The sequence below is a fragment of the Crinia signifera genome, chromosome 4 (genome assembly GCF_055691185.1).
Source record: "Crinia signifera chromosome 4, ASM5569118v1, whole genome shotgun sequence".
NCBI classification, from domain to species: Eukaryota; Metazoa; Chordata; class Amphibia; order Anura; family Myobatrachidae; genus Crinia; species Crinia signifera.
The window spans coordinates 111,789,300-111,811,306 of record NC_139220.1 but is presented as its reverse complement, the minus strand read 5'-3'; the positions used below and the strand labels follow the sequence as shown (position 1 = coordinate 111,811,306).

Genomic DNA, 22,007 nt, shown 5'->3' with positions numbered 1-22,007 from the left:
ATTGACGGGTCCCATATTATCCTATGGGGAAAAAACGTTACAGGTTTGCGAGGCGATATCTCCGGTTCCCGGGGGGCTAGAGACACGGGGCTGGGCTCATTGGAAAGCCCTGGTCCTCAGCTACAAAATAAATGACAGGGGGCACGTGCCCGGGTCCCCCCCCCCCCCTGAATCCGCCACTGTGCAGTGCTATGCAAAGCCGTCCTTAAAGCCGCTCATCTGCTGGTAATACCAGCAGATGAATGGTTTCCCGGCGATTATGCGGGAGCACGCAGCATCCACCGGGCCATACACACTGGGTGGCTTTGAGCCGAAAGCCGCTCAAACTTGCTGTTTTACAGTATGTTACATCTGCCGCATCTGCAGTACAGCATGGTTTTGTCCATCTGTGAAAAAAATTTGCTGTGCGATCAGGTCTGAATTAGGCTCGTAATCCTTTATTACACACTCAACTGCAGATCCCTGACAAACATGCAGTACTATAGTGTACCAAATGGTTTAATCAGCCAATCATCAAGTGGTGCTACAGATAGGGCAGCCGAGAGGTGTGCCGGGCCCTGGTAAAATTTTGGAGGCGTGGCCTAATCGCGGGAGGTGGTTAAACGCCCCAAAATGTTTAAGGTGGGTGTGCACACACCTGCAGCATGTGCAGTGCTGACAGCAGGCTCAGCATGAGCTGTCGCGCTGTCAGTGAGACACTCATGCTGAGCCGGCTGTCAGCACATGCTGTAGGTGTGTGCTGCTGCTGCATGGGAGGGACGAAGGAGGAAGGTATAGGGGGGTCAGACGAGGGCCCCCGCAGGGCCCCTCCAGCAATCCTGGGCCCAGGTATTTAGTACATTACACCCCCCCCCCCCCCTTCTCGGGTGCCCTGGCTACAGAAACTTCATTGGCTATTTCACACATGTGAGGTGCAGTTTAAAAAAAAAATAACAAGCAGCTGGTGGACAGAAAGTTGTGTTACAGTCTACGGCAGTGGTTCCCAAACTTTTTTTAATCACGGCACCCTGGAGTATCAGAATTATACTAGGCTTAAAGTTTCTGATTTACAAAAAAAATATTAAATTGAGAAAATAATGTTTATATGTCATCCTTAGGTATAATTATATGGGGAGGAACATGATTCACTTCTGTTCTTCCACATGTAGTTTATGATTTGAAGCTAACAGCACTGGTTTTGCCTATTACAATAACAAAAAATATCTGATTTGGTCTTGAGCCACCAAACTGGGGCACCCCTGCAAGGGTTCCGAGGCATCCCAGGGTGCCACGGCACATAGTTTGGGTACCACTGGTCCTCCTTACTGGCTGAAGGCCACATGTGCACGATAGCAATAATGTCAAGAACATGGTTAAGGCTGATTCATCTGGCCATAGCACCAGTGGCGTAACTAAATACATGTGGGCCCCATAGCAAAAGTTTGTAAGGTCCCCTATTTATCACCTAATGCTAAAAAATGTATATAGCACATGATACTTTGACAGGCAATGTGGGCCCCTCTCAGCTCTGGTCCCCATAGCAGCTGCACGCCCTGCAGCTATGGTAGTGACGCCCTTGCATAGCACATTATACATGACAATTTATAATGCAGGCCATTTTATCCAATGTTTTGTCATGATATGTTCTCTTCATTAATTGCATTTCCTTCCTCTCTCTTCTGTAGGGAGTAATCCTGATACGCAGTTGATCTGCGGTTCGCAGACGTCAGCAAAGATGTCCGACAAGGACAATGATTGTCACTTTTATTTTCACTACACCTGCATTAAGGTAACATCCAGAATTAATTTATTTAAATCATTTCAACTACATTAAATTGTACTATAGAGTCAGGGGTGTTGGAATAAATGACAGGGGTCAGTTCTGTCATTTTACTCTGCACTGCCATTTTCTTTTCTTTTGGAGAAATCCTAAAATAATGTTTGTGTGTAGTCCAGTAGCGATGAATAAGTACAATGTCAGTGTTTTCTGTCATACAGGGCGCCAGCTGTCCCTTCCGGAAACGTGAGGCAGCCCTAGGAAATATGACCGATGCCGATCTATGGAAGGAAGGCCGCTGCTTTTGGAGAGAATTTGCATTTTGTGATGAGGCGAGAAATGTAAGTGATCAAGATCAATCAATAAGGTGTAAAATATATATCCTGACACTTTGTATTTCAAGTAAAAAGTGCTTTCTTGGGCTTTATGTTCACTAACGTCAAAGGCATTTTTTACGGTTTCAGTAGGAAAAAAACCAAAAATACTGTAAAGGGAGCGCGGCTTAACCGCCATCGTTAGATGACATGTGCTTAACTAGTTCCAGCTGTTTTTTAACTAAAAATGTATATCATACCCAGAGTCCGTGTTCCTATTGGTTATATTTGGAATGGGCACCCTTGCTAGGCTGGCGGAGGTGATTTTCTGGGTGGTTTCCCTGTACCTGTGTGGCCATGCTGTGGCTCCCTGCCAATGGCTCAACTATTGTAAGCCTTGGGCTCTCTGTTGTGGAGTGAATTGTTCACATTGCCTAGACTTTCACTCCATTAATTTTTTCTTTTTCCCATCCCTCCTTTGAGCCAGGCAGTGTTGTCTTTAACTGTATAATTGACCCTTTGATCTTTTTCATAATGACTGTAAAGGGGTGTACACATGATGCGATTTGATCAGGCGATTTTGACAAGGTATTTAAAATTGCCTAGATTATTACGTGATGCTCCTGGCTACCCAGAATAGTGGGCCAGTCTCCTGCAGCCACCCTGCTGCACTCCAGCTAGATGCCCACTTGTGGGCATACGTCGGGCCGCTAATGTGATGAATTGTGTCATTGTAGCCATGACTCCTGTATAATGTTGGTATTGTATAACAGGGGCCATGGCCAGGATGTTGTAATTATGTAGCCATGCCCCCAGCATGCCCATGTGCCACCCCCTATTGCAGGCCACACTCCCCCACATCCACTCCTGCAGTGCTGACCTGCAGCCAGGATGTTGGCACCTATGCATAAACATATGTCTGAGGCTGATCTCTTCCATATATGGTGGGTACACCACCGGTCCTCACAATATTAAATATTTTATCTCTCCCCTTTCATAGGCTCCAAGCAAGCTTTCTGTGACCCCCATGACAAAATTACCAGAAGCTGTTGATAAGCCACGTCCTAGAAAAGTACCTGGAGCTGATAAAAAGTTGGATGACAGTGGTGAGTACTGTGTGTACAGAGTACACAGATTATAAGTGTGCGGACTGATTGGGTTGGCAGAGACATCTCGGCAAAACTGCAAATTCAAGCGTAAAATTAAAACTGTTCCTAACTGTATGTGAGGCCCTAAATGTGTACATTGGCTATTCTGCCCTGTCGTTGTGTGCTTGTCACACCAGGGTTCTGAGTCGACGAGACTGAGACCTCTGATGGGGACCTGGACCGGTACCTGAACCGGGGAGGTTGGAGAGGACCCTGTCACGCATATGATGCGTGACAGTGCACCCGAAGCCAATGAACAGTCAGTGGTAAAATACAACCGAGTTTTATTAGCAGATGGTTGTAATACACAGGCAGTAAAGTATGCAGATGAAATAGTACAGTCTATGTAGATAGCGATACTTTACAGCTGGATGATGGTGAGGTATCGATGGTGGAACATCGGATCCGGAATATCGGATATGGAGTGAAGACTGTGGGTCCGGAATGACGGACGGAAACTGGAAGTAGGAGATCCGGAATATCGGACTTAGCGATGGTGGAACATCGATGGTGAGCGATGATGGAACATCGGAAGGACCAGAGTCCTGGAGCTAGGCTTGAATGCTGGGCTGTAGAAGCAGGATCGCAGGAGATGGAATGCCTGGAGTACACTGCAGCATAGGAGAAACAACACCAGCAGGAATACACTTGTATGGAGACAAGGACAGCTGAACACACACTGGAGACAACTGAAGCACTAGCAATGATTCTGAGAGCTCCCTGCATACTTATACCCACTGGGTGGCCAGGATTGGCCGGGCAGGTATGACAGGGAGATCAGAACCATCAGGATTGGACAGTGCAAACATGTGACTGGGAAAAACATGGCAGCCCCCATGTCTGCTATGGCGGGAAAGAGTGTTTGTGCACGCCATGCTTGTGGCTGGGAGCAATGGCAACGGACAGACGGATTGCCGTGCACTGGGTACTGTCACTGTGGGTCAGGATAGCGGTGCGCCGCGCAGCCGCGGACTCAGCAGCGCTGAGAGGACTGGAGGATGGCAGCGGTGATGGCGCACGGCAGACAGGACGCCGGCAGGGATGACATCTGAACCGCAAGCTGAGCCTGCAGAGGCACTTAGCCGGTAGGATAGCCTGTCTTAGTACTCGGATCGTGACAGCACCCCCCCCCCCCTTTAAGGGTGGCCCCAGGACACCTTTTAGGCTTGCGGGGAAACTTGGAGTGGAACGCCCGGATGAGTCTGGGAGCATGGACATCTATGGCATTGGTCCATGATCGTTCTTCGGGGCCATAGCCCTTCCAATCGATCAAATATTGCAGACGACCATATCGGATGCGAGAGTCCAAGATTTTACTGACTTCATATTCTGTTCCACGCTGGGTTCAAACCTTAGGTGCCTTGGGGAGCTTGGAATGAAAGCGATTCAGAACCAGCGGCTTGAGCAGCGAAATATGGAATGTAGCTGGCACTTTCAAATAAGGCGGCAACTTGAGCTTGTAGGCCACAGGATTGATGACTCGCTCAACTGGAAATGGACCAATATATCGGGGAGCGAACTTCATAGATGGCACTCTCAATCGAAGATTCTTGGTTGACAACCAGACACGATCTCCTGGACGGAGGGCTGGCACAGCTCTGCGTTTCCTGTCGGCAAATTTTTTGTACCTGCTTGAAGCTTTCAGGAGTGAAGAACGAATGAGCTTCCAGGATTTGATGAATTGCCGGATGGTCGTGTTGACCGCTGGAACAGAGGACACAGGTTGCAGAGTGAAGTCAGGAACTCGAGGATGAAACCCATAGTTGGCAAGGAATGGAGTGACATTTGATGAAGAGTGATACTGGTTATTGTGGCAGAATTCTGCCCACGGAAGAAGTTGAGCCCAGTCATCTTGGGAGGAAGAGACATATGTGCGGAGGAATGCTTCAAGATCCTGATTTACCCTCTCTGTTTGGCCATTTGTTTGAGGGTGATAGGCAGTAGAAAACTTTAGCTTGATTTGAAGCAAGAAGCACAGGCTTCGCCAGAATTTGGCTACGAATTGGACCCCTCTATCGGAGATGATTTCAAGAGGCAGACCGTGAAGCTTGAATATCTCTTTAATGAAGAGCTGGGACAGCTTGGAAGCTGACGGAAGACCGGTGAGAGGAACAAAGTGAGCAATCTTGGTGAACCGGTCAACAATCACCCAGATGGTAGTGAACTTGTCAGACTCTGGAAGATCAGTTACAAAGTCCATAGATATGTGCGTCCAGGGACGAAGTGGCACTGACAGTGGCATCAATTGCCCAGGAGGAGACTGACGACTGGTCTTGTGCTGGGCACATTTAGCACAAGAGGAGACAAAGTCCTGTACATCCTGTTTGAGGGACGGCCACCAGTAGGACCTGGTGATAAACTCGTAAGTTTTCTGAATGCCTGCATGGCCAGCAAATTTTGAAGAATGCGCCCAACAAAGCAGCTTCTTCCTTAGAGCTGGCTTTACATATCTTTTCCCTGTAGGGGGCGTGAGATTTGTAACTCCCGTTGGGGAGAAGGCCACTGGATCAATAATAAAATGTTGACTCGTGGACTTTGACTCACTATCTTGCTCCCATGAGCGGGAAAGGGCATCAGCTTTTCGATTTTGTGTCCCTGGACAGAATGACAGCTTGAAACGGAAGCTGGAAAAGAAAAGTGTCCATCTGGCTTGACGGGGATTTAAACATTGAGCAGACTTGAGATACAGAAGGTTTTTGTGGTCTGTGATAATTGTGATCTCATGGACAGCGCCCTCTAGAAGATATCTCCATTCTTCTAATGCCAATTTGATGGCGAGGAGCTCTTGATCGCCGATGGCATAGTTACACTCTGCAGGCAGGAACTTACGAGAGTAAAACCCACAGGGATGAAGACGTCCATCGGGCGCTTTCTGCGAGAGGACTGCCCAAACGCCCACTGAGGAGGCGTCGACCTCGAGAATAAAGGGCAAGGTGGTGTCAGGTTGTCTTAACACAGGAACTGAAGTGAACCTCTGCTTCAACAGATGGAAGGCTTTGATTGCTTCTGCAAGCCACTTCGCTGGATTGGACTCTTTTCTTGTCAGGGCAGTGATGGGTGCCACAATAGAAGAGAAATTACGGATGAACTTTCTGTAATAATTGGCAAAACCCAGGAAACGTTGAATACCTTTCAGCGAAGAGGGAATTGGCCAATCTTGAATGGCCTGCAGTTTTCCTGGGTCCATTTGTAGACCAGAACCAGAGACAATGTACCCTAGGAAGGGTATAGACTTCACCTCGAAGACACACTTCTCCAGTTTGCAGTAGAGATGATTAGCTCACAGCCGGGACAGGACCTCTTTGACCCAATAACGATGTTCTTCGATGTTATTGGCGTAAATTAAAATGTCATCGAGATATACGACTACATGTCGATACAGAATGTCCCGAAAAATCTCGTTGACATAGTGCTGGAACACGGCTGGGGCATTGCTGAGCCCGAAGGGCATGACGAGGTACTCATAGTGGCCGTCTCTGGTGTTTAACGCCGTCTTCCACTCGTCGCCCTCTCGTATGCGGATGAGATTGTATGCGCCCCTCAGGTCGAGTTTCGTGAAGATGGTTGCACCGCTGACACGGTCAAACAGCTCGGTAATGAGGGGCAACGGATATCTGTTCTTTACAGTGATGTCATTGGGGCCGCGATAATCAATGCAGGGACGTAGGCCTCCATCCTTCTTCTTCACGAAGAAGAATCCTGCGCCAGCAGGAGAAGTTGAAGGACGGATGAATCCCTTTGCCAGATTTTCCTTGATGTAATCGGTCATGGCCTGAGTCTCTGGAAGAGAGAGGGGATAGGTTCTACCTCTCGGTGGTTCTTTGCCTGGGATAAGGTCGATAGGGCAATCCCACGGTCTGTGAGGAGGTAGAATATCAGCGCCAGACTTGCTGAATACATCTGAGTACTCTCTGTAGGGAAGAGGCGGAAGGTCTGCTGCATCGGCTGAGGAATGACGAGCTGGGAGTACCTTTTGGAGACAGGTACCGGAGCAGGAAGGATCCCAGGAAAGGATTTCGGATGTCTTCCAATCAAGGCGAGGATTATGAAGACGGAGCCAGGGTAAACCCAGAACCAGAGCATGAGTGGCTCGGGGTAGTACCAGAAAGGACAAGAGTTCAGTGTGCAGGACTCCCACTCTAACTGCAAGTGGTAAAGTTCTGCGGAGACTGTCGCATAAGGAATCCTACTGCCATCCACAGCAGTAAGGAAGACAGTCTTGGAAAGACTTTCAGTGGGCAACCCCCACTTGCGGACCAGTTCAGCAGTTACGAAGTTGCCAGCGGCACCGGAATCAAGAAGTGCGGAGACAGTCTTGAAATGCTGACCAACTTGTAGGGAAACTGGAAGTACACAATCAGTTGCTGATGGAGAGGACTTAATTACTCCTAGCCTACCCTCTCCTTGAGGGGCTAGGAGGAGGAGTTTTCCTGACGCTTTGGGCATGCAGAAATTTGATGTGCTGGGTCGGCACAATACAGACAGAGCTGTGCCAATCGACGACGTCGACGTTCTCCTGGAGACAAACGGAAGCGATTTATCTCCTTTGGTTCTTCTTTGGAATGAGCCACTGGAGTAGCAGGTAAAGAAGGCGGAGGAGTTGGCACTTTAACTGGAGCACTCCTGTTACGTTCTACAGCCCTTTCACGGAAGCGTAGGTCCACTTTAATGCATAACGATATAAGGTCATCTAGACCAGATGGTAAGTCTCTGGTAGCGAGTTCATCCTTAATACGGTCGGATAGACCATGCCAGAAAGCTGCATATAAGGCCCCATCACACCAGGAGAGTTCAGACGCCAGAATCTGGAATTGGACCAGATATTGCCCGACGGAGCGGGATCCCTGTCTGAGACGGAGGAGTTCAGTGGAGGCAGATGCTGATCGCCCAGGCTCATCAAAGATGTGCCGGAATGTTGACACAAAGTCCTTGTAGTTAGACAAGATGGCATCAGATCTTTCCCATAATGGTGACGCCCATTCTAACGCTGCTCCACACAGGAGGGAGATGATGTAGGTGATCTTGACCCTTTCAGTAGGGAAGTTACTGGGTTGCAGCTCAAAGTGAATCTCACACTGATTGAGAAAACCTCTGCAGGTCTTGGGGTTCCCATCATACTTAGTGGGGACAGACAGATGAAGGCGAGGTGCAGCAGCCAACACAGGAGGATGAACTGGACTTGGAAGTTCACTGACAGGCTCAGGGTCACTGAGAGTGGTCTGTAGTTTATCCAGCCGGGAAGACAGATCTTGGAGACAATGAATCACTTGGCTCTGCGCAGCTTCTTGCTGATCCAAGCGAACAGCCAGTTGCTGTACAGGGCTGGATGATGATGCTTGGCTTGCGGCTGGATCCATTAGGCTAGTGCTTACTGTCACACCAGGGGTCTGAGTCGACGAGACTGAGACCTCTGGTGGGGACCTGGACCGGTACCTGAACCGGGGAGGTTGGAGAGGACCCTTACGCATATGATGCGTGACAGTGCACCCGAAGCCAATGAACAGTCAGTGGTAAAATACAACCGAGTTTTATTAGCAGATGGTTGTAATACACAGGCAGTAAAGTATGCAGATGAAATAGTACAGTCTATGTAGATAGCAATACTTTACAGCTGGAAGATGGTACGGTATCGATGGTGGAACATCGGATCCGGAATATCGGATATGGAGTGAAGACTGTGGGTCCGGAATGACGGACGGAAACTGGAAGTAGGAGATCCGGAATATCGGACTTAGCGATGGTGGAACATCGATGGTGAGCGATGATGGAACATCGGAAGGACCAGAGTCCTGGAGCTAGGCTTGAATGCTGGGCTGTAGAAGCAGGATCGCAGGAGATGGAATACCTGGAACTTCACAGGAGATGGAATGCCTGGAGTACACTGCAGCATAGGAGAAACAACACCAGCAGGAATACACTTGTATGGAGACAAGGACAGCTGAACACACACTGGAGACAACTGAAGCACTAGCAATGATTCTGAGAGCTCCCTGCATACTTATACCCACTGGGTGGCCAGGATTGGCCGGGCAGGTATGACAGGGAGATCAAAACCATCAGGATTGGACAGTGCAAACATGTGACTGGGAAAAACATGGCAGCCCCCATGTCTGCTATGGCGGGAAAGAGTGTTTGTGCACGCCATGCTTGTGGCTGGGAGCAATGGCGGCGGACAGACGGATTGCCGTGCACTGGGTACTGTCACCAGGGCTGCCAAGAGAAATCCTGGGCCCCGGTACATGAACTTCCAGGGGCCCCCATGGGGGGGGGGGGGTTTGTGACCACGGCATGTTCCTGCCTCCCAGCAGCTGGGTTCTAAGATATATATATATATATCTATATATAGATAGATATATAGATATATATATATATCTTAAGGGGATGCGGCAGCACTCAGAATGAAGGCAGCAGGCAGTTTTGTCCACCAACAGTTTCAAAGCCACAAGGCTCCTTTATCAAGGTGCTTTAGAGAACACATATATATATATATATATATATATATATATCTTTACTGCTGTCTTTGGATGAAAATATTTTATATTTGTATATACATACAGATCCTTCTTACTATACAAAAGGCCTTTGCCTTTGTTTTATATCATATACTGGTGTACTCCAGAAGTCTGTACAGGTAATCCAATGAAGGAGGCAGACAAGGAATTATGCAGAAATTACTGTATTAGTGCCTAGCGCCTTTCAGGGTCTCTCTTGTCCTCAGGGCGATACAGCATAAATATACACACAAAAAGATATTCACCTACCCCTATAAATACCCCCACTGTAGTCCCATCTCTCCATCCCCGCCGGGCTCCCGGGTCCGACCTACCGGAACTGCTTTGCACCGTACTTCCAATAGGAAGTAAGGACACACTCACGTGCATTCCACTGATCCCCCTCCGCGTTCCACAGGCCGGCAGAAACCAAGCTACATCATAAAAGCGGATCCACGGCACTCATTCACTGGGGTCTAAAATCGCCTCTTCTGTTACAGCTGGGTGCCGTGGATCCGCCTGTCATGAGCTGGGTACTGCCAGCCAGTGGAACGTGGAGAGGGAGCAGTGAAATGAATGCGAGTGTGCCCTGACTTCCTACTGTGCGTGATACGGGAAGTAGGGTGCCAAGTACTTTTAGTAGGATGGACCCGGGCGCCCAGCGGAGACCACAGTGGGGGTATTTATATGGGAAAGTGAATGTCTTTTTGAGTGTATACAGTATTTATGCTGTATCGCCCTGAGGACGGGGGAGACCCTGCAAGTGCTAGGTGCTAATACAGTCATTTCTGCATAATTCCTTGTGTGCTTCCTTCATTGGATTATCAATATATATCTATATATAGATATATATCTATATATACTGTGTGTATATATAGATATATATCTATATAGATATATATATAGATATATATCTATATAGATATATATCTATATATATATCTATATATATATATTGATGATCCAATGATGGAGATGGAGAGGGAGAGGGAGAGGGAGAGGGAGAGGGAGAGGGAGGGAGGGAGGGAGGGAGGGAGGGAGGGAGGGAGGGAGGGAGAGAGAGAGAGAGAGAGAGAGAGAGAGAGAGAGAGAGAGAGAGAGAGAGAGAGAGAGAGAGAGAGATGGTTTGGCACAATTTGTGCATCACTGCTGCTGCCTTCACGGTATAGCACACCGACAGTCAGGATTCCAACAGTCATTAGCCTGGCATCAGAATCCCAACTGCTGGGACTCAGACAGCGGGGCGAGCACAATGAAGCCCCTTGCGGGCTCGCTGCGGGCACAGTGGCTCGCTACACTCGCCACCTATTTTATTCTCTCTCTGGCCCTTATTCTGATCGGTGCGGATATTCCCGCATTCTTACGGAGCGGTCCGCACGCTACGGTGTTTTGCCGCATGCGGCCAACGTCCGTAGAAACGCCCACGTGTCCTCCGCATTCGGACGGACTCACTCTTTAAGAACAGGGCGTGTTTACGGACGACATACAAACCATGCGTGTGCGGGAGAAACACTCAGATTCGGCACGGTATTACAGAGTATTACAGAGTATGCTCGGGAATACCGCATCCGAACGGGAGCCAAGCGGTGCTACCGCACGTAAGCGGAGTATTTACGCCAAACAACCCACTATTAAGTATCTTCTGCAAGACATCACATGACCCACTTATTCAATTACCTATCCTTTGGTCATTGCATCACAGTGGCATTGACTGTGACATGTATAGAAATAAATTTTTTTACTTTACCCAAAAATGTGTGGTTTCATGAGTACATGTCGAATACACATGTGTATTGCTAGTATTAATATTCTGTCATGTCCATTGTTAGCAGTTTTAAAGTGTCTGACAAGTACAGGATATGTGGGTGTTTAGGAAGGGTTCCTTGAAGCAGCAATGGTTTCAATTAAAGCACTGACAAGCGGCCTATTAGTGAGTAATGAGTAAAGGAGTAGATTCTATTGGGTTCAGGTGTTAATGCTTGTAGTCATTAGGCGTACGTTCGCCTACCGCATGAACGAGTGGTGTCCGCAAAGCAATAGTACACTTGTGGACACCGCACATTTCTTCCCCTTTTGATCGCGTGCATTCGGAGTGCTATCCGAATGTACGCCCCCCAACATAAGTGTACTCCCCCGTGTCCGCCCATGTTTCCGCCCCGTTTTGCCCACTTTGAAACTACGCCCATGTGACATTCCGCATGACGCCCATAATACGCCCATATTTCCCGACTGATTGCGGGGAACAGTTTTGTACGGGATTTGGCCGAACTGGTACGGAGTCAAGGCGTGGCACATGCGCGTTGCGTTCTCCACGCATGCGCAGACGCCGAAAAGACGCGATCCGTAAGAATGCGGTAAAGTCCGCGTCAATCAGAATAAGGGCCTCTATGAGGTCATGGACCCCCACAAAGGAGAATAGCCGCTGCCCGTCTGTTGGGGTTTTAACAGTGGGAATTCTGATGTTGGAGTAATGTCTGCTGAAAAACCGTATGTCGGTCAGTCATCCGGCACACCCTTCACTGGAGTATTAAAGAAATGGTGCAGCTTGTGCGGTGTGGGCCCCCCTGGACCACACACACTGAACTCATTATAAATACAGAACTGCCTAACCGTCGCCCCAATACCTAACCCTCCTCTCCTGAAGCCTTAAGTTGCCCATACACTAACTGCGATGTATTACAGCAGTGTATAACCAATCTGACCACCCTGAGCCACCCAAGACCTTCCCACGCAGCTGAATCGCATGGGATACATTGCATGCAGTCCTTTCACAACGTACCACATGCGACCCTGCTCCCTGCTGCTAGGAGGAGGCCGTGTTGGAGGTCGGATGGGTTCAGACCTGATGCGCACAGGACCGTGCATCAGACTCAAGGGAGACACAATACACATCCTATTTGGGCTGATTTCTCAGCCCAATCCATCGGAATTGGGTGAAATCCGCCCAAATTGGACAAGTGTATGGGCACCTTTACACTAACCCTGAACTGCCAAAGCCTAATCCTCCAATCCATGCAGAATATCAACATTTCACATGGCGATGATCTGCAGAGGACTGTCGACATTTCAAAACAAGTTGACATCATAACTGACGACATGGTGGAGTCAACATGGTAACTGTCAACATTATAAGTTAACTGCACCCCAGCTATGTGTATAGTTATTACCAATACTAAATGACTTTCAAGCTTTTTGCAAGTATACTTTACTGTGATTAGTAAGATATAGTCAGGCTCACAGTCCAAACAGTAGGAATAAGAAATACAGTAGAAATATGAGTTGTTCTGAGATGGATAGCGATTCCCACTAATATGTAGAATGAATGAGAATTAAGACAGACAGGGCAGAAAAAAAAATGCACTTACAGGGCAGGACTCGACTTAGACAGATTCAGGAGCTCCTCCAGCTCCAGCCTCCCCTGTCACATGCCGCGCTTTGTGCACCTGACCTTCCGACCTTCCCCTCTCACATGTTGTGAAAGCAGCTAGTGCAGTCTGCAGTGCAGACACACGGAGACGGAGTTTCTCTGCAGACGCTCCGCACTCAGCATTGGATGGGGCCTCTGTCACTGTCTGCAGCACTGACTCCACACACAGTTAATGAAAGTGACACAGCCTGCCGCTGCTGACCCGCTCTCACCGGCCAGCCGCAACCCCTCTCCCCCCCCCCCCCGCGCGGGTGCTCCAGCCCACGCTGCTACAGCGCTGCTATAAAAAAAATGTAAGTGTGACTGTCGCCTGGCCCGGGCCCCCCTGACAGGCCTGGGCCCAGGTAAAATGTACCCGCCCCCCCTGCCTCTCGGCGGCCCTGACTGTCACTGTGGGTCAGGATAGCGGTGCGCCGCGCAGCCGCGGACTCAGCAGCGCTGAGAGGACTGGAGGATGGCAGCGGTGATGGCGCACGGCAGACAGGACGCCGGCAGGGATGACATCTGAACCGCAAGCTGAGCCTGCGGAGGCACTTAGCCGGTAGGATAGCCTGTCTTAGTACTCGGATCGTGACAGTGCTTACCTCTTCTCCTCAATTTCTCATATTAAATAACAGTCTTCCAATAAGAGAGAGGAGAAGAAAACCTCCAAACAGTCACATCTTTCACCAAGTGGTCACCAGGGTGGCCATGTTATATCTACCCAAATATCTGTCACCCCCACAAAAGGTGTCCTGGGTAATTGATGGTGTTACTGCTGCCTTATGTATGATGTACTTACATTTTCTGTGTGGGGAGCAAGGTGATGGGCTAGTGTTTGTATCCATTGTTCTGACTAAGGAAAACAGTATCCTAAAGTAGCCAGTAGACCAGCACAGTAATGGGTAACTGCATATTGTGTAGACAGAACAAATACAGCATTATTTATTATTTATTACTAGTTTCTTATATAGCGCACACATATTCCGCAGCGCATTACAGAGAATATTTGAACATTCACATCAGTCCCTGCCCCAGTGGAGCTTACAATCTATATTGTCTACTACATGGACACACAGACATTCTAGGGTTCATTTTTGGGGAGCCAATTAGCCTACCAGTATATTTTTGGATTGTGGGAGGAAACTGGAGTTAACGGCAGAAACCCACGCAAGTACAAGGAGAATATACAGTTAGGGCCATGGTGGGAATCGAGCCCATGACCTCAGTGCTGTGAGGCCATAATGCTCACCATTACGCCATCCGTACTGCCCCACACCCTCCGTAGTGCCCCATTATAGAAATTAGGTTAAATAAGGACCATTGTGGGAGGGGGAGAATACATGATGGGTGAGATTTAATAGGATGAGAGATTCAGAAAGTGAGAGATTTGGTAATAAATCTTCAGGTTTTTTTAAAGCAGCAATCATGTATACTGCAAAACCATTTTGATTTTGCAGTGTAAATGATTGCCGCTTTAAAAAAACCTGGAGATTTCTTACTAAATCTCTCACTTTCTGAATCTCTCATCCTATTAAATCTCACCCATAGTTTTAAATAAAAATAGCCTGTAAAAGGCTATATCTTACTGAAAGCTCCTTTCTCTGTGTAACACGGTATATTCAGGGCGCTCTATGAGATATTTAGGGGGAAATTTACTAAGAATACGAATACGATATATCGTATTCTTAATACGAATGAATACGAATGCATACGGCTGTTTCAGCCATATGCAAATTTGTGTTCCAAAGGGTAATTTACAAAGCAGTCAATTACGACTGCTTTTTAAACCCCGATGTCGTATTCATTCATATTAGCGGCCAAATATACGGCTGCTAATACGAATTCCTATAGGCAGGCTGCATGGATCAGTCAGATCTGTGCAGGCTGCAATATGTAAAAAAAAAATAGAAAAATAAATAAATACATTTTTAAAAACGACGTGATTGGCCGCATCAATATGAATAATCATATTTTTTGGCATAGTAAATGCCAAACATCCGAATACGCCAAAACTATTTGTATTTTACTATGAAAATACAATTTTTTTTAATGAATTTAGCTTAGTAAATTTCCACTTTAGAGTTTGGTCTATAATAGTTGAATACAAAAGCGCTTAATATTTCATGGACACCTGTCTTCCTGCAGAGAGAGCGGATAGGCTGATTGCTGAAGTACTGGCCTGGGATGAAATCCGCCGGGAAAATGCCAAAAAGAACAAAACTCTGGATGACAACAAGCAGCAACAAGGTAACAAAGAAGTGTTTATTTGTAATATTAGATGTGATGCAATTAAACGACTTGTCCCAAGTGATACTGTTCACATCAATGTGGGACCAAAAACAACAACTTTGAATCTTAAAAAAGATAAAAGTCGGTTCACAGTCTCTAGATCATGTGCAAGTAAATACCATTGAAAAAATTAAGAAGAATAAATCTCTCCTGCATAAACAAGCCGCCCAATTACAGTGTGATGAGGCTTTATCTGCACTATATACTAGATACAGGTGCAGTTCCAGAGGACTGGAGAAGAGCAAACGTAGTTCCACTGCACAAAAGCAGAAGCAAAGAAGAAGCAAGTAACTACAGACCAGTGAGCCTTACATCAGTAGTAGGGAAATTAATGGAAACACTATTAAAGAAAGAATAGTGGAATATCTAAAATTAAACAACTTACAGGATCCAAAACAGCATTGGTTTTACTGCAGGAAGATCATGCCAAACAAGTCTCATTTACTTTTTTGACTCCGTGACCAAAATACTAGATGAAGGGGGGGCTGTAGATGTGGCATATCTAGACTTTAGTAAGGCATTTGACACTGTCCCACATTGCAGACTGCTAAACTTAAAAGTGTGGGATTGGATTATAAAACAATTAAATGGATAAGAACGTGGTTGCAGGATTGGAAATAGACAGTTGTAGTAAATGGAGTGCATTCTATGGAGGGACATGTTACCAGTGGAGTGCCCCAGGGATCTGTACTTGGACCAGTGCTCTTTAATATTTTTGTTAGTGACATTGCAAATGGTATTGAAGGGAAAGTATGCCTTTTTGCAGATGACACAAAGATATGCAGTAGACACACCAGGAGGGGTAAATCAAATGACTGATGATCTAAGTAAACTTGAGAATTGGTCAAGAGCATGGCAACTACAATTTAATGCTAAAAAATGCAAAATTATGCACCTGGGACTCAAAAACCCAAAGGCTCAATATAGTACCAAGGGTACTATAATGGAAACTATTGAGGAGGAAAGGGATCTAGGAGTCACTATTTTAAGTGACTTAAAGGCAGGAAAGCAATGTAGCAAAGCAATAAGGAAGAAGGGTCAGATGCTTGGTTGCATAGGGAGAGGAATCAGTAGCAGAAAAAAAAGTAATAATGCCCCTTTATAGGTCATTGGTACGACCTCATCTGGAATACTGTGTCCAGTTCTGGAGACCATATCTTCAGAAGGATATAAATACATTAGAGAGTGTACAAAGAAGGGCCACTAAAATGGTGCATGGCCTACATTACAAAACTTACCTGGAAAGACTAGAAGACCTTTACATGTTTAGTTTGGAGCAGAGAAGGGAAAGGTGGAACATGTTAGAAATCTTCAAATATATCAAGGGTTTTAACATAGTACAGGAGGGAATTTTCTTCAAAGGAAAAGAAGTAATAGAACACGAGGACATGCACTGAAACTGGAGGGAAGTAGGTTCAGGGGAAATGTTAGAAAGAATTACTTCACAGAAAGGGTAGTGGATAAGTGGAATTGCCTCCCATCAGAGGTGCTGTGTACACACTTGTACAATCTGCATGAGATCCAGATGAGATTTTGACTATATAGTCAAAATCTCATCTGGATCTCATGCAGATTGTATGGGTTTTATCCCTTGCGATCCAGATGCGTACTTGATGCGCGCTCCCGTATCGCAGCCAGAAAGTCTTGGCTGCATAGACTATATAGTGCAGATCTGCACTATATAGTCTAAATTGTATGCAGATAGTCTAAATTGTATATATTGTATGCAGATAGTCTATTAATTGTACAAGTGTGTACACACAGTAGAACAATTTAAACATGCTTGGGATAGGCATACAAAGAAATAAGGATTAAAAAGAGTTGAGATTACCTGAACGGTAAAAAAAGGGGCAGACTAGATGGGCCAAATGGTTCTTATCTGCCGTCAAATTCTATGTTTCTATGTTTCTATGCTGCATCTCCCACAAAGATAATGTGGCTTTGTAAGTTATCAGGTAACACACAGAGTCTATCTGCTGGCACACACCTATCTGCAGAGCGTGGAACCCCCGGTCAGGAGATTCCACGCTCTGCAGATATCTGCTCCATGGGAGCTTTCTGTCCTCCCTGAGCTAACCTGAGGACACCTGCATTACGATTTGACAGGTGTTCTGCCCCAGTCAATCTCCCCAGGCAGGTGAGGCGCTCCCCAGCGCTCTGCATCCCAGGCGGACAGAAGAATGGGTGGCCGCTGATTGGCTGAGGGAGCTCTCTCTAGTGTATGGGGCCTTACCAATGCTGGATTTCTCACACTTATAATTGGGGTAGGTCTTATTATCGGGAAACACGGTACATAGTACAAATGGGAGAGATATTGGATGTGGACATAGACCCAACTATAACATAGTGTTTCTTCATTTCTCAGTTTGGAATTTTTACTTTACAGAAGATTGATGTGTTGGGCTTATTTTCTGTATAAGAGAACTGACCGGTATTCTTGGTTACAGATAAAGCACAAGTGAAGGCAATTCATGCCAGAAAGTGCGAAGTCACCATTGCTGCAGGAGTGATACCACGGAGCTGTGATATGGGTAACGCACCTCTAAAAGCCACCAGGAAGCGCAAATATTCTGCAGTCACCACCATGGGAGATAAAGCAGACGCACCCCCCTGCAAAGTTGCCAGAAAGTGTGACGAGTCCGCAGTCCCCATTGCTGCAGGAGTGACACCACAAAGCTCTGATTTGTGTAGGTTATTTTTTTTCTGTGCAGGGTAAATACTGGCTGCTTTTGCATGTAGCCCACAAATGTTAGACAGCTTTATTTTTAGTCTGCAATTTACAGTAGATTTCAATTGGAACCCATCCCACCCAATTATATTTGTTTCTGCATGTTACATCTGCCCCACCTGCATGCAATATTGGCCCTACATGCCCCAGTTTAATAGCATGGATATACCACTGCCATTTATCACCCAGTACCCAGCTAGGTGACCTCATCTTTGCATCATTTCAGTTCACCCAGCGTTTTATGCTAATGCAGCCATGACGGACAGACGGCGGCGGGCAGCTGACCTCACCGGATGTTAGCTACATGCCCACTTCCCCCTGAATGTGCATGTACATGTAAGGTTGCTCAGAGCAACCTTACATATGCGTGCACCTTCCACATCTTTCGAAGGTCAGCAACCATTGAAAGATGTGGTAGGTTCCCCCTGGCCTGTGAATGGATAGTACTGTGAAACATCCATTTGCATGCCCTGTGTGCGAATCGCACTTGCGAATGGGTGGCACCAGCCAACCATTCACAAGGCAGGGTTTGGTAGACTTGCAAGGCTTGTAATTCGTAACCTTGCGAATCAACCAGAATAACCCCCTTAGTGTAACCTCCTGTCTAAGAATTCTGGGTAGATACATGCAAATCATTATGTTCAGATACAGTATAGATATAGATACAAATGGGAGGGATATTGGATGTGGACATGTTCCCAACTATACCATAGTGTTTCTTCATTTCTCAGTTTGGAATTTTTACTTTATTTTATTTTCTGTGTAAGAGAACTGACGGTATTCTTGGTTACAGACAACGCACAAGTGAAGGCAATTCATGATGCTGGAAAGTGCGAACAGTCAGACTCCACCATTGCTGCAGTGACACCTCGGAGCTGTGATTTAAGTAACACACAAATGAAGGCAATAAGCACACCTCTAAAAGCCACCAAGAAGCGCAAACATTGTGAAGTCGCCACCATGAGAGATAAAGCACAAGTGCAGGACATAGGATCAACCCCCTGCAAAGTATCCAGAAAGTGCGTTGAGTCAGAACTCACCATTGCTGCGGGAGTTACACATGTAAGCTCTGATTTGGCAATGAAGGCAATAAATGCTGGAAAGTGTGAACAGTCAGAAGTCCCCATCGCTGCAGGAGTGAGCTCTGCTATTACCTTGGCTGGGAGGAAGAGGAAGCCCCCTGCTGTAAGTAAAACTCATGCACCTATTTTCATTTAATAATGTATTAGAAAAACATATGAATCTCACCTAGAGGCGCAATCCCAAGAAATGTTATTTACTGTACATAAGCCTTGTGCGCTTTTTGTTCTTAAGAGAGTGTTGGCACTGGCAGAACTCTGGGAGGCAATGGAGTCATCTGCCGCCGGGCTCCTGCTCTCAAGGGGACACCTCTCCTCCCCTGCAAATTGAAATCCATTAATTGAAAGCCATTGAAATAGCATATGTGGCTGTGTTCTGAAATATATATGTGTTCTTTCTCTCTCCATATATAGAACTATATATTTCATGAGACATATATGTGTGTTTACAGTATATGTGTGTGTGTGTGTGTGTGTGTGTGTGTGTGTGTGTATATATATATATATATATATATATATATATATATATTCTTGGGAGGTCCCGGCACTCACGATAAGTTGTACAGACACAGGTCCCGGTGCCTTCCGCTGACCGGCTTGTCCACAAACCCCGCCTGTCCAATATGCATGGTATTCGGCAGCACTCAGTAAAATAAATAAGACAGAACGCCAGATGACACCAACGTTTCAATGCTTTGTGGCATTTTCATCAGGGCAGCCCTGACGAAAATGCCATAAAGCATTGAAACGTTGGCGTCATCTGGCGTTCTGTCTTATTTATTTTACTGACTGCCGCCGAATACCGTATATATATATATATATATATATATATATGTGTATGTGTGTGTGGATGTGTTGGGGGCACCAATATATATCTTGCCTCCGGGCAACTGGGATGAACTTACGCCACGGAATGTTGGGCTTTGGGCCTTACATTCAGAACTGGTGTCCTGGTGCCGGAGGGCTTCCTTGCTTCACATTCTCCATCTTGCAACTGCTCCTGAGGCAGGTGAGCTGTGACATGAGAATAAAGCCACCTGGTAGTGAGGACAGGGCCTCTATTGTGGAAAGTACAGTATCACTGCTTCATTAGCATTATGCAACTGGACAGAATAGCATCATAAATCACACATTCAGCATGTCATGGACTCAGATGATCTTTAGAACAATGTAGTCTGTATGTTTTCTAACAATCATGGACCTCACTGAGAAACAAGGTCATGTTCCTAGAACATTGGTTGTTTCACACCTTTGCTGAGTGTGGGTAACATGTACAGGGTATTATGATGAAAATGTCATTTGCTGTGCTGAAATCAATAATTAAGTACACCCAAGTAAGCAAACTTCTTAAAAGTACTGTATATACTAATATACATATATATATGTATATATATATATATATATATATATATATATATATATATATATATATATATATTAGATTTCTTGTCTGACACATGTCACTGAAAAAATGTCTCATTCTGAAACTACTGGGCCTTTGTAAAATGCTTTTATGTTTTGTCACTTCCACAGATTCCATTAAATGAACAACCCCCAATGAAGCGCAAAATATCTGAGGCTGCATCAAAACAGGCGCCATTACCATCTACATCTACATATAATAATGACATCGATATGGAGGAAACCTCTGATGAAGATGATTTCCTCATGGACCTCAGCTAAGCTTCTAAGAAAAAGCCTACAATATATTAACATCATGGGGACAATTAGTATACATTTGTGACTGGGGATCAAGCCAGGTCTTGCAGAAAACATCATTTTATCATCCCCCAGCACATTTAAAGACATGACCTTGGCATAACTGTGAATAAATATTTAGCAGTTGTTACCCAACCTGTGGTGAATTATCATCATTCTCCTTCTCCAGATGTGAACTATTTTTACAGATCTCCTTAATTACACTTACTGACCTTTTACTGGTTTATTCAATTAATGTTTTACTTACATAATTTTATAGATTGACTATTTCAAATGATACTGCTCTTGGGATAAGGTGTTTTTTCTACTCTCTTTTTGTGGGAGGCATAAGGAGCTAGCCCCCACTATGTTATTGGTGTCCATCAGGGAGAAACCTGGAGAACACACAGCATTCTGGATCCCTTTCACACTATAAAGATGTGTTCTCTAATTATGCTCATTGCCTGTTTGTGGTACACAACATTTTATAGGTCCAACTCACAGTATCTCTATCTATGTCGACAATTCACACGGGTAGAAATATTCGGTACTTGTTTCCTAGCACGGCGCCACCGATGTAGATTGTATGACATGGGGTGTGTAAAATCGGGGTGTGTAAGATCGGTCGCATCGCATGCGACCGATTTGACCCGATTTTTAATTGTACAGCCACCCTGATGGCTGATTCCTATGTGAAATGCCCCCCCAGACCCGATTTTTCATTGCATACCCACCCTGATGGGTAAATACTATGTCAAATGCCCCCCCATTGTTAACGCCACGCCACGATCAACGCCAACCCGAAGCGTGGCGAGCGCAGCGAGCCCGGGAGCGGCGGAGGTACGCGTCCTCCGACCTTTTCATAACCCCACTATTCACGTCGGCGTGGAGCTGATATTATATAGTGTAATTATATAGTGTAAACCCACGCTTCGGGTTCACGTTGATAGTGGGGATGGCGTGGGGGTGCATTTAAGATTGTAAGTACCCATTAGGGTGCCTTTACAATAAAAAATCGCATCACATCGCATGCGGCTATATGGCATGCGATGCGATGGCATAAGATGCCATAAGATGGAAATCTTGGGCGCAGTG

General features: G+C 46.1%; 1 protein-coding gene across 2 annotated transcripts; it reads left to right on the top strand.

Moving 5' to 3' along the window:
• The first annotated feature begins 1,613 nt into the window (after positions 1-1,613).
• Positions 1,614-21,368, top strand: LOC146072397 (uncharacterized). Of its 2 annotated transcripts, XM_083179652.1 has the most exons (7): positions 1,614-1,768; positions 1,978-2,097; positions 3,071-3,176; positions 15,264-15,365; positions 17,855-18,094; positions 18,929-19,320; positions 20,748-21,368. In XM_083179652.1, exons 1-7 carry the CDS (start codon positions 1,715-1,717, stop codon positions 20,895-20,897), a joined length of 1,164 nt encoding a protein of 387 aa, XP_083035778.1. In that variant the 5' UTR covers positions 1,614-1,714; the 3' UTR covers positions 20,898-21,368. The 2 variants fall into 2 exon arrangements, with proteins under 2 accessions (XP_083035778.1, XP_083035779.1); XM_083179653.1 differs by lacking the exon at positions 17,855-18,094.
• Positions 21,369-22,007: the final 639 nt, after the last annotated feature.

What these genes read in the sequence shown, in the direction of transcription:
- LOC146072397 (XM_083179652.1), top strand. Translation starts at nt 1,715, where the DNA reads ATGTCCGACAAGGACAATGATTGTCACTTTTATTTTCACTACACCTGC. An exon ending in ACCACAAAGCTCTGATTTGT is followed by an intron (nt 18,095 to 18,928) that starts GTAGGTTATTTT and finishes TCTTGGTTACAG; the next exon opens with ACAACGCACAAGTGAAGGCA. An exon ending in GGAAGAGGAAGCCCCCTGCT is followed by an intron (nt 19,321 to 20,747) that starts GTAAGTAAAACT and finishes TCACTTCCACAG; the next exon opens with ATTCCATTAAATGAACAACC.